The sequence below is a fragment of the Hevea brasiliensis genome, chromosome 3 (assembly GCF_030052815.1).
Source record: "Hevea brasiliensis isolate MT/VB/25A 57/8 chromosome 3, ASM3005281v1, whole genome shotgun sequence".
NCBI lineage: Eukaryota > Viridiplantae > Streptophyta > Magnoliopsida > Malpighiales > Euphorbiaceae > Hevea > Hevea brasiliensis.
The window spans coordinates 586,464-604,851 of NC_079495.1; the positions used below are offsets into that span (position 1 = coordinate 586,464).

The 18,388-nt window shown below is 32.0% G+C and overlaps 1 protein-coding gene across 4 annotated transcripts; it reads right to left on the minus strand.

The window, feature by feature from the left end:
• Positions 1-1,890: 1,890 nt before the first annotated feature.
• Positions 1,891-12,237, minus strand: LOC110655022 (uncharacterized). 4 transcript variants are annotated; one of them, XM_021811182.2, is made up of 16 exons: positions 12,077-12,236; positions 11,641-11,967; positions 11,057-11,155; positions 7,741-7,868; positions 7,499-7,652; positions 7,269-7,378; positions 7,085-7,168; positions 6,958-7,006; positions 6,138-6,229; positions 5,391-5,529; positions 5,050-5,132; positions 3,700-4,955; positions 3,342-3,437; positions 2,572-3,270; positions 2,364-2,489; positions 1,891-2,194 (listed from the first exon to the last, which is right to left on the minus strand). In XM_021811182.2, exons 3-14 carry the CDS (start codon positions 11,147-11,149, stop codon positions 2,720-2,722), a joined length of 2,835 nt encoding a protein of 944 aa, XP_021666874.2. In that variant the 5' UTR covers positions 11,150-11,155; positions 11,641-11,967; positions 12,077-12,236; the 3' UTR covers positions 1,891-2,194; positions 2,364-2,489; positions 2,572-2,719. The 4 variants fall into 4 exon arrangements, with proteins under 4 accessions (XP_021666874.2, XP_021666876.2, XP_021666877.2 ...); XM_021811184.2 differs by having other exon boundaries at positions 11,641-11,953; positions 12,077-12,232; XM_021811185.2 differs by lacking the exon at positions 11,641-11,967 and having other exon boundaries at positions 5,050-5,129; positions 12,077-12,237.
• Positions 12,238-18,388: the final 6,151 nt, after the last annotated feature.

Sequence of the window (18,388 nt, forward strand, 5' to 3'; positions counted from 1 at the left end):
AAAAGAAAAATCTTTTGTTTGTTGGGCTCTATTTTTCTCCTTCTGGGACACCTCCCCATCTGGTGAATTTTCATGGAAACATAGCTGTGCCCATGTTTTTGAAGGTTGCCATTTGTGGGCAGAACTATAAAAGCTGCATTAAGAGTTTTTCACATTGGGTTTTAACCTATCTTCTTGCAATGTCTCATTTGCTGGTCCTCTTGATTTTTCAACTTACTCCATTTTGTCTGGGCACTGTTTATGGCCTGGCTCCTCCCTTAGGATGCACTTCTTCCCCCCAGTTCCCGCACAAACTCTCTCAATCACCCGCAAGGCCACGGCCAGAGAGCTGAAGGAGACCCATTTTCTTGGTTTTGTTCGAAAATGCCAATTATCAAGGAAAGGAAAAGCAAATTAATTGATTAAATAGCATCATTAATGACATTTCCACAAAGTACATCAATTGTACTGAAATCAATAGAAGAAAATAAAATCATTGTTAGGCAATCATTTCCCTCCTTTGGATATATGATTTGGATATCTTTGTTTCCTCACACCATTAACAAACATGAACCCTTCAGGATTACAACAATTACCAATATAATAATAATAATAATAATAATAAAATCTTAATTTTTTTTCTTAAAAAATATCAGGCAAGTCCATCAAGGGCACACACACACATGGCTACGCTAGTCTAATGGATAACCTTTCAAGGTCTCAATCATACAAGTAAATATAGCCTTCAGCCTTTGGCTGATAGCTAAAGCTTATAGCTAGTCTTTGCTTTCACCTCAGTATGCACCATATATATATACATATAAACTTGCCTTTTATCAAGTGGTTTGAAGGGTATAACTATAATGGGTAGGCATAGGTCTGGTCGTCCCTTCAGAGATGGGTCAGTGTCTAATGTCTTCATGCTATCTCCTTTCTAAGCCAAACAAAGAAGTCTTTTTTTCATTAATAGGTACAAGTAGAAGTAGAAGCTAGAATTTAATGTTACTGTGTTAGAAAAGCAAGGAAGGACCATTTTTGCACGCTTCAATTTGTGGTATTATCAGTTTTTAACTTTATTTTGTACTGTCTGTATTCTGATTTCTGAAACAGAAGACTATTGTGCACGAGACATTATTACTCATTAGACATTTCCCTCTTGCTTTACTTGAACAACTTCAGCAGTAACTATGAAAATTCTAGACGCTTGGCACTTTTTGTTAAGCACTTTACAGAACATAAAATTTCAGTCACATAGATTGCTCTTTTGTTGCAGGTGCGCAAGTACCTTAACCTACTTGTAATCAGAAGCCTTCAAGTATATTATCGACAATCCTTTCCACGATGTGCCTTTTAATATGAAATTTAATCGGATTCATATTATCAACAACTAAAAAAAATATATAGTGACAGGGTATCTCTCTTTTTAGTGAGAGGGTATCCCTTCCTCTCAAAAGTCTCAAGCATTTGGCATCCAATAAAGGATAGGGGAATGTCCCCCCCTTAGGCTGGCTGTATAGTTTTGGTTTGGGGGTATCTTGTCGGTTTGCGAGTTTTCTGTGCGTCATCGAGAGGGCTCGGTGCATATCAGTCTTAGCATCTATGGCAGTAGTGGTGGTACCACACTGGCTCTTAGCGCTGGGTTTACTTGAGTTGTTGCTTAGCTCGCTTAGTTTCTTATTTCTCCAAGGGGAAGTTGTTTTGTGGAAGCTTAGACGGCTCGAAAGGAAACGTTGAGATTTGGAGTCGTAACGCATACGAATCTAGGGATTCAATTATTCCTCCCTTATGGGCTTTAAGGGCCTTATGACTCTGCTCTTTAATGAAATACTTCACTTTTCTTGTTATAAAAAATTTTAAAATATATTATCAAAGTGCATGAAAACAGAGTAGGAAGAATCAGCAAAAACAACATAAAAAAGCTTAAGCATTGAATCAAAGCAAGTCCTAATAGATGGGCTAGATGTTCATGTCTCAAGAAACCCATTCATGCAATCTTTCTTTTCTACAAACACCAATAGGTTCCTATATCTGGGTGAAATTTTGGCATTTAACAAGGGTTTGACGTAGCCAATTTGTCCAGCATTGAACTCTAGATCTCTAATTTTCTATTCTCCGTTCAACCGGTGGCTAAGACAGATTTCAATCCAACATATGCAGTCCTGTAGGTTACTGCCAGACACCCTTTGCCTATAACAAAATTCTCGCTCCAGCTTACCTGCAAACACAATTGACGGTTAATTTGTGTGACCTGCATAAACTTTTAGAGATATAAATGGGTAATGATTTTCTGCTTCAACTACGAAAAAACTTGGCAAGAAAATGAAAACATGCAAGTACAGTACAGAAGTAGCCAGATTTTCATCCACCATTCCAATGGAACCTACCATGGAAGGGTGAGAGGAACAACCGTGTCAATCCTTTGAGCCTGCCACTCGGTGTGAGAGAAACAACCATGTAATCCTTTGACCTGCCACTCTACGCTAACCAATCCCTTGGACCCACCTTCAACTCTGCAGCCAAAATAAGATTCATTTATCACCTCCAAATCAAGAAAAAACTTCCTGGACCTACGAGGCAAAGAATGCAGCTTACCTGGTGTTTGCAAACAAACCAATGTGCACAAAAGTCAAGAGACTCAACCTCATTCAAATCAAGGGCAGCAGCTCACACCCAAGTCTTCCAGCCACATTCTTTGGTCTATTCAAGGATCAAGGAGGAATAATTCCAATTTCAACAAATATTACAATGCAAATCCTCCGTTGTATAGATTGCTAGAACCAGACATCTGATACTTCAAATCCTCATGACTCTGAATAACTTTGTTGAATCCCAGCTTTCCATTCATTAACAATTCAGACATACCTAGATTACCAACACTCTTGATTTCGTCCCAACCACCCCAACAGCCATGGGACACGTGCAAATTCCCAACCTGTTGAGCTGTCAATTGTGCAAATGGAGATGGATTGTTGGGTGGGGATTGCCCCAGAAGCATTGATGAAATATTGTAAGCATCATCTGGGGGAGAGAATCTATTCCTGAAGTGATCCAGGAACCAAGGGTTCTGTTTAACAGATATAGGTTGCTGCATCACCATCGGAAGCTCAGTATCATGATTAAAAGTACCTAGAGGTGGTGATAAAGGTGGCCTCATGTCAAAGCCTGGATCATTCAGCCACAATGCCTGTATCCCGTTACCAGCTTCCATTATTGCAGGATCCATGAATTCAACATCAATGGAGATGCCAGCATTCCTAGATAATGGTGCAGAATTTTGTAGCAAATGGTTTGCTGTAGAATGATATAAGGTTACAATTTGTCAAGGAAAATGCATAAACCATCATAAGCCATATACTACATACCATCATAGTTCACTGCCCCATTAGTAGGAAACCCTGGTGGTACTGCTCTGCTTGGAAGTGAAAATCCTGGCGGTGTAGACATTGGAGCTTTAGCAACTGCAACAATGCATTACAGCAAGTAAGTTTCAAAGATTAATAGAATTAAAAAAGAATTGGGATCTGAGGAAATCCTATAAATTTTTTATTCCCTTTTCCCCTCTTGCTAAGAAAAACTAGAATGTTCCCAAAACTAACTGAAATCCAGACAAAAACCTCACCACAATAACAAAATCACAATATGTCCACCAATGTGAAAAAGAAAACCATGTCATAAGAAAGAGAAATGACAGAACAAATGTCAAATTCAAAAATAGCTCACAAGAAAATTTAGAAGCCGAAAAAGGATGGCCCCTGAGAAAACTATTGGAATCCTCAGAACTACCATTTGAAGAAATATCATAACGTCTGTCCATGCAAAAGTCTTTGTTCTCATAAGAATGACGTAAAGTAGAACAATTGATAGCATCAGGAACTGAATGCCTCAAATTAGACTCTTGGTTAAAGAAATCATCCTGTCTGGCAAATGAGAACCTTGACTGATTGCTATCTTGTATTTTTCTTAAACTTGGTATTCTCAGGGAACTATACTGTCCATCAGTTTCAGCCAGCAACTTAACTAAACTCTGAGGTGATGTCAATGTATTTTCCCATGCATCAAAATCCATAGATAGAATACTGGAGATAATGTTGTTTTCCCCTCTATCTGGAGCAACTTCATTGTTAGCACTACCTTCAGTATCATCACATCCTTCCAAGTACTTCCCTAATCCCTTGTCAGTCAAGACATTAGAATAATTAGAAGTCCCATCCATTTGCAGGCCACTACTAGGTTGGTTGTCAAAGAATCCACTGGTTAGCACTGGCTGGGCAGGTCGCAATGGAAAGGCATCAGCTTCACATTTAATGGGTACAGTGCTTGGATAGGCATCAAAAGAACTCTGATGACTAATCTCACCCTGCTTCCAAGAATGATGATTTGGCTCTTTAAAATTCTGTTCTGAAGAAAGTAGACAAAACATGGATGGTAGATTATGGATGTCTCTAGAACCTTCAAGCTGCTGATCACCTAATAAATCCTTGACAATTGAGTTTTCCCTTAGTGCTGGTAAGGCAGAAGATTTCATAAGTAGGTTCACATCTTGTTGTGAGCCTTCACTTGTGTGCAGGTTATGATTATAAATTAAACTTTCTGAAATGACAGGATTAGAGTTCTCATTCTTAAGATGGCTATCAATTCTAATTGACGATAATGCAGAGCATAATCCCTGAAAGTCTCCATGTTCATGAAAATTTTCATCTTCATGCAGAGTACATGATGGTTTGGCTGCTCCTAAAGAGCTTGCACCAGCAGGTGGTATAGCAATATTGCTAGATGTCACAAGGATAGGATGCAGTTCACAACTTTCTTCAGGTATCATTGTTCTTTTAGCATCACTGGATATTTTGGTGCTCACAACTTCAGGGGCAAAAACTTGTGTTCCACTTGATGTTTCAGGCTTATGACTCAGAGTTCCATCTGAATCTGAACCTGACAAATTTGTAACTAATGGTACACCAGAAGAGACACACATGACCCTAACAAGAAAATTAAGACACATGAGAAAAAATTTAGGATGCCAAATACCACAAAAGATGCAATTCTCATGCTATAAAACACCAAATCTTATACCATGAGGCCGCCCCAGGAAATGCATTAGATGTTTCAGTACCACTATCAGCACAAGATCCACTATCAAAGTTTCCAATATTCTGCTGGAAATATATAACATGGTCTATCAAGTTGTGAGCAACTGCGTAAATCAACTCCCAGAATTTGAACATGTAACATTAATTAAAAGTTCACCAGATTTTGAAATGCTTTTGACTTCATATTTATTAACAAATTAAACATCCTCATCACTATTTTCACCTCACCAAAATCAGGTTATATCATATAATGATTATCTGCAACTCAACCACCAAAGATAACCATATTTTCTGACAGAAAAAACAAATCAAATGGAATCTTACACAAAAAGAACTTTTGGAGTTGAGTTTGGCTGTTGATGTTATGTTTCTATCGGTATACTCATCTGCTGGGGGTGGTAAAACATTTCCAGAACGACGATGCATATTATTTGTAGCGCCGATAATTTGTTGAACTTTACTCCTTTAACATCATAATGAGATCATTTTCATTAGATATAGCTTAAATAGCAAGTAAGCACCAATGTAGCAGAAGTAAAATAATTTAAGTGAGTTCAAGCAAGGTAGATTATGTGAACAGGACAATAAATAAAAGGCCAAATAAGAAGTTAAAAAAAAAAAAGTCTGAAATATAATGAAGAGTTAAATAACTAGTATGTGGCAGATGTATTGCAACACATTTAACATTATTCCTAAACTATGCTGATGCTATTGTCATAGCTTTCAAGGAAAGGGAAATTATTCTTTATTTTGGGATGATCTCTATTATTATTATTATCATTATCATTATTATTATTATTTTGGTGGTGGTATAGAAGAAGGGAGGAAAAAGAGAGGGCATAATCACACAATCATTATGAATACAGCTTTTCTTTAATACCAATAGACAGGCATGTCAGTAGTCAGTACCGCAAAATCATTTTATCTTTTGATTGCAAAAATCATGGACAATGCAAAGTGTTGTTACCTCATACCATTGTCATTTATCCTGTTATGGCCCATAGATGCCCCGTATGCAGTTTAATAAATGACCAACAATTTGAACAAGATAATAGCATCAAATTACCATACCTTGTAAATGCAGAAACTAAATCATCTTTCGTAAAACTATCTTCCTGAGTGCCAAATTCATGCAAATACAAACAATCTGGAATGCTGCAAGGCTGGACCAACAGAAGCACTAATCATACCAATATCTAGGATAGCTCAGTTCTTGCTTCGCTTGCTTTGCAAACTTACAAAGAATAATTGTGAATATATTAAGGTTCTGTTTTGTTTGCAGAAAATATTTTACACACTTTCCGATCCGATGTTTGGAGGCCATAGGAAAATTGGTCAATGGGACAACAGGAAAATTAAGTCATTTTACAATAACCTATTTTTAAAATGTAAAGTCCAGACTGCCACAAGACTCATAAAAGTGGAAGAAATCTAGAAGTGGACAATGTACATTACATATACAAGACCACCAACCAACAGCAATAATCTCAAGTAGCCAATTAGACATAGCCCATTGGCCATGAGTCCCACAAACACTACAAATTACCTTTCTTATGTAATTTTGCCTATTCAACTACAAAAGGAACATCTTCATGGTTGTCTTCATTAAATAAAACTATTTCTCATGTAATCCAACTGCCAAAATGTAATTTTCCACATTATTTTCAATGTTAAAACCAGTGGAAACTTATTAATTTTCTCAACAACTAATTTTCATATAAAAGTTATTTTCCATGAAACATTAGAAGCCTTACTCTTTCTTTATTTTCTAATTGCCTAAAAAATATTTCATCTTGTTCTTTCTTCAGCATTTCTAATCTTTCGTAGAACTCTCATTATGATTATTTTGCGCATTAGGAGAGAAAAAGGGGGGGAGCACGTGCATACATACCGTGTTTTTAAGCCATGCATGGCAGTACTTGGTGGTTCCAAAACATGCCCTGCAAATAATACTAGTTATCAGTAATCAAATAGCATTGAAACAAAGCAAATTTAGAAGAAGAAGAATATGTGCTTACCTTAAGGTTCTACCTTCTAAGACAAAACTGTGTACTGACTGAATACATCGAACAGCTTCCTCCTCTTTTGAATATGTTATATACCTAAACATCACAAAAGGAAACCACTTTAGTGTAACACCAGAGAGAGAGAGAGAGAGAGAGAGAGAAGAAAATTTGACAAACAAAAGACCCAGATGCTTACACACAACAACTGTTGTTTGAAGAATGTTGAATAACCCCAGTTGCTGTTTTAGAAATAGACACCTTCAGAACCTTTCCATATTGGCCAAAGTACTCTCTTTGCTGAAGAACCTGGCAGCAATGAATAAAAGAATAAAAATTCTTCTCAGATAGTTGGAAATAGATATTAGGGGGAAAAAAATAAAGTAAAAGCTCGAACTGCAACAGGATAAGTAAAGTAGTATTACTCACAGCTTCATCTGCAAGGTTGAGTGGTAATCCAATTATGTACACTAGATTCCGTTGAATAACTCTAACATTGCTAAGATGCATCCTTCCATCAGATACTTTTGGCTTCGCCTTCTGTGATTTTAGTTTTCGCTCAGAATTTATTTCAGCCACCAGTCTGCTCAACAAAGAATGTACTGTCAATTTGTTACCCTCCCTCAACAATGCATTACAGAATTTCACATTAGTGCAAGAAAAGATAATACCTTTCACAGTTTGCCGCCATCTCCACAATTCTCTCCTTGTCATAGGATGTGCGGCATGCCGGACAACGACCCTCAGTATTATCCTTTTGAGCCAATTCCATGATGTGATTCCAGCACCAAACACAAATCTGTAAAAATAAAGGAAAAGATGAAGATACAATCGCAATTAACAGGAATTTTGAACTCAACTCAACTAAGCCTTTATCCCAACAATTTGGGATCGGCTATATGGATTATCTTTCTCCGCTCTAAACGATTTTAGGTTAAATCCTCAGAAATGTGTAATGATTCTAAGTCATGTTGTACTACTCTCCTGCAAGTCAATTTAAGTCTACCCCTTTTTTTCTTTCTATCCTCTAACCTAATATGCTCTACTTGTCTAACTAGAACCTCCGTATGTCTACACTTCACATGACCAAACCACCTCAATCTCCTTTCTCTCAACTTATCCTCAATTAGCACCGCTCCTACCTTTTCTCTAATACTCTCATTACGGACTTTATCTAGTCTTGTATGGCCACTCATCCACCTTAACATTCTCATCTCTGCAACTCTTATTTTAGACGCATACGACTACTTCAATGCCCAACACTCACTACCATATAACATAGCCGGTCGTATGGCTGTACAGTAAAATTTTCCTTTCAACTTATTAGGAATCTTGCGATCACATAAAACTCTCGTATCACGTATCCACTTCAACCATTCGGCTTTAATCCTATGACTAACATCCTCCTCACATCTCCCATCTACTTAAAGAACTGAACCAAGATATTTAAAGTGATTACTTTGAGACAGTACCACTCCATCCAAACTAACTCCTTCCCTATTAGTTTGGCCTTCACTGAAATTGCAATACATGTATTCTGTCTTCGTTCTACTTAACTTAAAACCCTTTAACTCTAAAGTACTTCTCCAAAGCTCTACCTTTCTATTGACTCCTTCTCGCGTCTCATCTATCAGAACAATATCATCCGCAAACATCATTTACCAAGGAATACTCTCTTGTATGTGTTTCATCAATTCATCTAAAACTAATGTAAAAAGGTAAGGGTTTATAGCTGATCCTTGGTGTAATCCAATTGAGATCGGAAAATCTCTTGTGTCCCTTTCCACTGTGCGCACAATAATAATTGCTCCTTCATACATATCTTTCAACACTTATATGTACCTAATAGATACACTCTTTTGTTCTAACACACTATCATAAGTCTTCTTCAAATCAATAAAAACCATGTGTAGATCTTTCTTTACATCTCTATATTTCTCCATCAAGCTTCTAATGAGAAAGATCACTTCCATAGTTGAACGACCGGACATGAAGCCAAATTGATTGAGAGAGATAGAAGTATCCTAACGTAGTCGATGCTCTACAACTTCATAGTATGGCCCATGAGTTTAATTCTCCTATAGTTTGAGCAACTCTGTATGTCTCCCTTATTTTTAAAAATAGGTACTAAAATACTACTCCTCCTCCTCCATCTCCCAAATACTTCCACACTTCAATTGGTGTTCCATCAGGTCCACAGGCTTTATCCACTTTCATTCTCTTAAGTGCTTCCTTTACTTCTAAAGATCTAATCCTTCTAATATAATTCACATTCTTTTCTATTATTCTATAGTCTATATTCACACTATTACCATTTTGACTATTATTAAAGAGATCATTAACATAATTTCTTCATCTTTCTTTAATGTCCTCATCTTTCACCAACACTTTTCCTTCTTTATCCTTAATGCACTTAACTTGATTGAGATCTTGACATTTCCTCTCTCCTCCTTGCTAATCTATAAATATCTTTCTCCATTTCTTTAGTTCTAAGTTTCTCATATAACTTTTCAAAGGCCTGTGCTCTTACTTGACTAACTGCCTTTTTTGCCTCTTTCTTTGTTATCTTATACTGTTCATATGCTTCATTATTATTACATTTAGGTAATTTCTTATACCATTCCCTTTTTCTCTTCACTGCCTTTTGTACTTGCTCATTCTACCACCATCTCTCTTTTGAGGGTGGTCCATCTCCTTTAGAATCTCCAAGTACTTTTCTAACTACTTCTCTAATCTTTGATGTCATCTGTATCCACATATCATTGGCCTCCATATCCAGCTTCCATGCTTCAGACTCGAGAAGCTCATTTTTGAACTTCACTTGCTTTACTCCTTTGAACTCCCTTTACTTTGTTCGAGCTACAGTATTTTTTCTGATCTTACTTGAATTGTTCCTAAACTTGACATCCAGGACCACTAACCGATGTTGACTTGTTAAAGCCTCTCCTGGAATAACCTTGCAATCCTTGCATAAAACTCTATTTGTCTTCCTAGTTAAAAGGAAGTCGATTTGCCTTCTATGTTGCCCATTTTTGAAAGTCACTAAATGTGACTCTCTTTTTATAAAGTAGGTATTTACTAGTATTAGATCGTATGTCATAGCAAAATCCAGTATGTTTTTTCCCTCCTCATTTTGACTGCCAAAACCAAACTCCATGAACATTCTCATAACCTTGCCTATCACTTCCTACGTATCCATTTAAATCTCCACCAATAAAAACATTCTCTCAATTAGATATTTTTGCATTAAATCATCCATATCTTCTCAAAATCTTTGTTTACTCTCACTATCTAGTCCTATTTGTGGGGCATAAGCACTAACTACATTTATTGTTTCTCCTTCTAGTACTAACTTTACTAGTATAATTCTATCTCATACTCTTTTCACAGCTATTACAGCGTCTTTCAATGTCCTGTCTATGATATGCCCACTCCGTTCTTGTTTTTCTCCTTTCTGAAAAACCATAGTTTATACCTTGAATTAACCACTTTCTTGCTTTTCTCTCCTACCCATTTAGTCTCCTGAATGCAAGCAATATTCACCATTCTCCTTTCCAAGGTATCCACAAGCTCCATTAATTTTCCTGTAAGTGATCCAACATTTCAAATACCAACCCTGATCCTCCTCCTACCTGTTCCTTCTTAATTGGTCTCCTTCTATAATATCTTCTATTGTTTTCTATATATATCTTGTATTCTGTTCCACTGTTTGTTCTACTATCTATCCTATGGACTAACTTCTTTACCCACAACAGTCCATGATGTGGGAACACTTGCTCACTTAACACCACACTCGGGCGCCTGCATGGCATGGTGCATCGCTTTCGGTGAACGCCCTACACTCTTGCATATTTTTCACTACACCACACCCGGGCAACAGGAATTTTCAACATCAAAAAAAATAAGAGTTAATAAAATAAATTACAAATGCAAAGAGCGGATGTTATCGTAATGCCAAAACATTTTCATTGGATTAAGAGCTCAAACCTCATAACCGCATTTGCATGGTTTCAATTGCTGATCTGTCAAATCCATCTCCTCAGTACACAATGGGCATAACTTGTCTCCCTTGTCACTCATGGTTGCCTAAATATTCAACAATAACAAAAGTATCACATATGATCGACCATATTTCATTATTATTTTATTCTTTGAGATGTGACATTGTTTTTTAATCTTCACACACAGAGACATGCTAATACAGTTATGCAAGGAAGTTAGTAAAAGTACAATCTTTTCAGTAAAATTAAACATGTTAATTAAAACAGAACTTGAAGTTTCTGATGAAACAAAATATGCGAGAGGCCTATATCTATCATTTAAAAAACTCTAAACATGGAACACAAGCTTCTCAAAACCTACATCCCACTGTCCTAGCTGGAATTTACCAGATAACCTAATAATCACCATATATTCACTGTCTTCACAATCCTGAGGCCTGAACACACTATGCACTTGATTCCCACATCTTTTACAACACTCCCTTGACTCATTTATATGCATGAAGAAATTCATTAAATTCTACACTCTCTTTCAGTCAAGACTAAGATAGCCCACAACAAGCTACTTGCCTCAGCTCAATTATCTCCAGCTTTTGCTTTTTTTTTTTTTTTCAACTAGAGATCTTTTGAAAAAAATACCCAACTGGAAAACAAGTCGTACAATCTTCAATCTTCCCCCTTTTTCTCAGGAACCAATCTTTCAAGTCATTCAGAAAGCTGTAAACACTTAAAAGCCAAAAATCCTCGATCTAGTATCCGTGAAAAAAAAAACAAAAAAGTGAAACAAATCAACAAAAAATCAGAAAACAAATCTGTATCTGAAACCACCACCAGGATCCGAAATCCGTTCGCATTTTCCAGTTTGATTAGCTGAAAATGGAACCTAGAAACAAGACGCTAAACGGGATCGATTTTCAAAATTACAGCTTTTAGCTCGCGATTAATTAAAAAAAAAAAGATACGATTTTTATAATGGGGATTGAAGCTGAGAGGAAGAAGAACTTACAGTGAGAAATGAAAAGGCAGAGGAATCTGAAGGCGTGAGAGAGAGAGAAAGAGAGAAGGCGACCTTTGGATAAGTGATGAGAAAGGCAAAGAGTGGAGAAACGAAGACCTTTAATGATGGATTGATTGTTGTTGAATATTCTCTATTGCGTTCCTGATCTCCTGCCTAACCTGTCACTCACTTAACCAACGTGCGTTGTAATGCAAGCCCACACCTAACCAACCTATACTAATACTAGGCTCTAGGGTTCCCAAGCCCATACCCAACGAACCAACATTAGCTCTAATTCTCCCAAGCCCAATAATTTTTTTTTTTTTTTCATTTGCCTTTATAGAAAGCAATAGACCTTAAAACAATTGTTTTCAGAACATGTTGCATTGACAACAGGAATTGAAGAGCCAATGTCACTTATGGTATTTTGTTGGCATACAATGCACTTTAGCTTATGCAAGATTATACGAAACCGAAGTCCCCTTGTTTCTGCTAAGTCCAGGCTTGGAGGAATGTTTATATTATGATGCAAGAATGCAGTTGTCTTAAGGAAATGCTCCTCATATCAGCTTTAGAATGAGATTGCAATTGAAATCTTCTAACAAGGTATTTTTAGTTGTAATCTCATGCAAGATTGTTGAATTTTAGGTAAAAAAGAAAATTAAAATAGTATCTAATTTATTAGTAACCTTAAGTCACTTTTATATTTGTAAAATTTAAAAATTCTTATTAGATTCAGTTCATTATAAATTTAATACATAAATATATGAAATTCATATATTTAATAAAGGCTGTTAAAATTATCAAAAAATTATATATATATATATATATATATATATATGTATATATATATATATTTAATAAATAAATTTTATTATATATCTTATATATTGAATTCATAATAAATAAAATGTTTGAAATTAAAATCTTCATTATTAAATAATTTTATTCCCTTAGTAATAGTGTTGAGGTAAGCAAAGCATCTAGAAGCTTTTCAACTAGTATTGGGGTGTTTAATTATCAGAGAATATTGTTAGGTGGATTAATGTGTTTTTTTTTTTTTTTAAGTTGTTTGATTAGTGGAAGATGGCATTAATTTAAATGCTCTACTTTTTGCATATTAAGATATTGTGAATAGTTGTTTAAAATTTGTTATTTAGTGATGGTTGGATTGTTCCATGTATTGTTGCTTTTGTTTCCTTCTATCTACCAGAAATTTCCCTTTGAAATTGCCAAGAAACACAACATTTTTATGAAATTGTAATGCTCACACATTGCAATTTCCATGATTTTGATTTGTTAATTGCAGTTTATTTTTTGCAGTTTATTTTAAGGAAAATAATTTATATATAGAAAATATTTTTTATAAAAATTATGTTTTTAATAAAATACTTTTTATTATTTGATTATAATATTAATTTAATGAAATTAATGGTGTATATTTATATTATATATTTATAAGTGTTTTCACATTTTAATAAAAATTGTTAAAGTTTAAAAGTAGGAAGTTATTTTTTTTCAAAATAACTTAATTTTCATTTTATTAAGAAAATATTTTTTATTTTATTATTTATAAAAAAACTTTTTTTTTCACAAAATAAGCGAAGTGTAATAAAATTTATCTTGTCCATTTTGATACTGAGTGTCCTATAATTAACTTAATTTTAACTGACTCTCTTTATATTTTACATATGAAAAAAGCTTGAGGGATCAAGTGGATCCGCATTAAATGTGGAATAATATGGATAATAAAGTCATTTTATATATAAAAATTAAATCATTTTACTAAAATATCCTTTAGACTATTTTTATGGGATAATGTAGAGATTTGAAATTTAAATTTTAAATTGTGTATGTTATATTTATTGTAGTTACAAATTTCAATACAAATTAAAAGTTTCATTTATTTTATCTCTCATATTTTCTTTAATCAACATTTTTTTTTTAACTAGGTTTACGCATTTAGAGAAAAAAAGTTATTTATGTAAATTAAAAAAAAATTAAAAATAAAAATAATATATTTATTTATTTTTATTTTTATGTGTAAATTAATATTAAAAAAGTACAATATATATTACTTTATTATAATTAAACAAGGTAATCAATCTGAATTTAAATTGATTAAATTAACTCAATTAAACTAAAAATATAAATCGATTAAATAATTAATTAATATTATAATTTCAAATGAATTCAATTGACTTAATTGAAAAAAAAATTCTTATAAATAAATTATATATTTTTACTCAATTGAATCAATTAAATTATTAATTCACTAAAATATATGATCAATCTAAATGTCACATATTTAATTGATTCAGTTGACTGAAATATATATTCAATTGAATTATTTAAATGATAATTGTTATAATTGATCCAAATATATATGAATAATATTACATAATGTGACATATTGCATACTCAATTGATTCAATTAACTAAAAGATATATTCAATTTAATTATTTAACTAATAATCGTTACAATTGATCCAATTACCTCAAAATATATATGGTCAATTGATATAATATAATATGTTACATAATCAATTAATTCAATTTACTCAATTAATGGCTCAATTGACAAAAATATGTGATCAATGTAACATATCACACACTTAATTGATTCAATTAACTAAAATATATGATTCATGTGATATGTCACATGCTCAGTTGATTCAATTAATTAAAATGTATATTTCATTAAATCATTTAAATGATAATTGTCACAATTAATCTAAAACATATATGATAAATATGACATTGTACATAATCAGTCGATTGAATTTATTCAATTAAATGTTCAATTGATTAAAGCATATGATCAATTTGATATGTCATACACTCAAAATGATTCAATTGATTTAAATATATATTCAATTAAATTAATTAAATGATAATTGTTATAATTAACTCAAATATATATGATCAATGTGATATTACACATAATCAATTGATTCAATTAACTTAATTAAAAACTCAATTGATTAAAATAAATGATTGAAGTGACATGTTATATACTCAAATTGATTCAATTGATTTAAATATATATTCAATTGAATCAGTTAAATGGTAATTTTAGTAATTAACTCAAATATATATGATCAATGTCACTTGTCACATACTCAAATTGATTCAATTGATTCAAATATATATTCAATTGAATCAGTTAAATGGTAATTTTTGTAATTAACTCAAATATATATGATCAATGTCACATGTCACATACTTAAATTAATTCAATTGATTCAAATATATATTCAATTAAATTATAATTTTTGCAATTGACTCAAATGTACATAATTAGTGTGACATTACACATAATCAATTTAATTTAATTGACTCCATTAAAAACTCAATTGACTAAAATATATTATTAATGTGACATGTAACATACTCAAATTAATTAAGTTGACTCCAATATATACATTCAATTGAATAAACTGAATTATAATTTCTCAATTGACTTAAATATATATGTTTAATGTGAAATTATACGTAATCAATTGATTCAATTGACTTAATTAAAAACTTAATTTACTAAAATATATAATCAATATAAGATGTCAAATACTCAAATTGATTCAGTTGACTCAAATATATATTAAATTGAATCAATTAAATTATAATTTTTACAACTGATATAATCAACGTGACATGTCACATACTTAATTTATTTAATTGATTAAAACATATGTTGAATTGAATTCATATAGATTCATCCTATTTACTCAAACCAAACAAGCATATTAATTTATCTGTCACTGTCTAATTTAATTTCGTATCTTAGATCAAATTTAAAGTAATTTTAAATTGAATGATAATTAATTAATTTAATTTAATTTAAAATCATTTTTGCTTAAAAATCAAAAAATTAAATTTAATTAAAATTAAAAATGAGATGAATAATTTGATTTAATTAAAATTAATCATAACATTAACCGGCTTTTTTTTTTAAACTAAACTAGCCAGATTAAAGGGCAAAAAAGTTGGCATGTTGTACCTTACATATTTTATGTAATACACATGATTTTTGTCAATCGGTACAAAGTTGAGGAAAAAAATAAAAAGCTTCCAAATGATAAATATTGGCTAAGAGAAAATTATTTCATCACAAATATTGGCTAAAGGAAAAGTACATGTGAATTGTACTATTTAAAGCTTTAATAAAGCAAAATTAAAATAAATTTTCAAAATTAAAATTTAAATATTAAGTACATGTTATTAAAATTCAAATAATTATATATGTTTTCTTCAATGTGTGTAGAGAAAATAAGTGTAGAGAATAAGTTTTTTTTTTCCTTGAAAATGAAAGCATAATTTTTTACTATTTGCTAAAAAAGATGATGTTGTTGGAGGGAAAATATTAAAAGAGGAAAGAGTAAAGGATGGAGGGAAATTTTACCTCAAAAAATATAAAAGGTAAACAAAATATTTTATGTTACTGAAACCTTTGATCCACATTAATTGTGGATCCACTTATCCCTCAATCATAATCCTTTATATATTTCACCATTAAATTAAACTTTAATAATTCATTTAATAGTAATTATTAACCACGTAACATTTATACTTTATATATATTTCACCAATAGAAACTTCCTTTGATATGTTTCTAATGTATATGAACATAAAAAGACTCCATAAATAAATGTTCCACTATAATTATTAGGTTTGTGCATGGTTCTTAGGGAATCAAACCAAACCAAACTGAAAAATATATCAAACCAATAGAAATCGTACTAAACCAAATTTATTTTGGAACTTTGATTCGATTTTGGTTCTTTACTAATAACTGAACCAAAATCATACCAAAACCGTACCGAACCAGAACTAAACCGAGAACTAAATTTATACATATGTTTTCTATGTTTTTTAAAATGTATTATATACTTTCAATATAATTATATATATTTATATATGTATATATAATATATAATTATAAACTAAATACAACCTAATATTATATTTTATTTTTTTATATTTTCTTAATAATTTTAGTTATAAATATATTAAATTACTTCATAATTCTTAATTATAAATAAATATATATATATATATATATTAATTCTTAATTATATTTGTATCTTATAATTAAATATTATATAATTAATAAGTAATTAAAATGTGATATAGTTATACTATTATATTATATAATATATTTAATATTAAATTATATGTGCACTTTAGAGTAAAGATTATATAATTTATGTATAGTTAAAAGATATATTATATGATATATTATGTATTAATAATCCAATTCAAAACTTAAATACTAATTCAAGTATGACTTTTTAAGAAAATAATTGCATAATATTGTTTTAAAAACCAAGAACCGAACCAGAATCGGAACTGAATAACAGAGAATCATACCGAAATTTTGATTCAGTTCCGATTCCTAGGCAAACTCCAAACCGAATCGGAACTGAACACCCTTAATAATTATTAACATATGCTTTTAAGTGTACATATGCTTTTAAGTGTGGCTAACTGATAATCTGTTCAAAATTGAGTTAAATAGTCGTCGCTTAATTAAAGGGTCAAAATTTGGTCAAAGAGTCAATACAGCCAAGTAATCGAGGATGATGGCTCAGCCTAATCTAAACTAAGCATACACGTAGGTAAAACAATTCGAGTGATAATTGGACTAAATATCTGCCAATTAACTCGAGGAATAACCAACTGAATGTTAGCATAATAATTCAATAAGAGAGGTAAATTTACAAGCAAGAATCTTGGGATCACAACCGAGTGTGCCGAGATTTTCGAAACTAACTTCAACGACTCTCTAATTTTCAGTCTATAAATATTAGAACAATGCATAAATTAAGTATGCTTATTATGTTAAATTTTCTATTGAACTCTTCATCATTTTTCTAAGTACACTCTCAATCAAACTGTAATGCTTGCCATTTTTCGATGTCCGAATATCTGTCCTTAAAGGAATATTCTGGTAAAAAGTAAAATTTCACTGACAATGGAGTGGAGTTAAGATGTGAAAGTATGTTTATATATATGTGTTGTATTCAAAATGTATTTAATAATGAAAAATATTTTAAATTGTTGTTTTAGGCAGAAGGAATTTCGACAGTCGAAAATCACACTTTCGATAATGAAAGTCCTTTTTATGGTTTAGATGCCCATTTGGATAGAACGGACTGTGTCAACTGAAAGTATGGATTTCAACAAGCGAAATTCTCTCAATAAATATGGTATAAAAAGGGTCCAAAACTTATTTTGCTGCTAAAAACACTTAGAGTTTTTTTTTCTTCATTTTCTCTCTCAACTTTGAAGCATACAAGAAGCTTTTTGGAGAGATTTCAT

Coding starts and splice junctions, on each gene's coding strand:
- LOC110655022 (XM_021811181.2), bottom strand. CDS start 11,149: ATGAGTGACAAGGGAGACAAGTTATGCCCATTGTGTACTGAGGAGATG. Junction 7,869..11,056: donor CATGCAAATGCGGTTATGAG/GTTTGAGCTCTT, acceptor TTATTTTTACAG/ATTTGTGTTTGGTGCTGGAA. Junction 5,530..6,137: donor TTAGTTTCTGCATTTACAAG/GTATGGTAATTT, acceptor ATGATGTTAAAG/GAGTAAAGTTCAACAAATTA.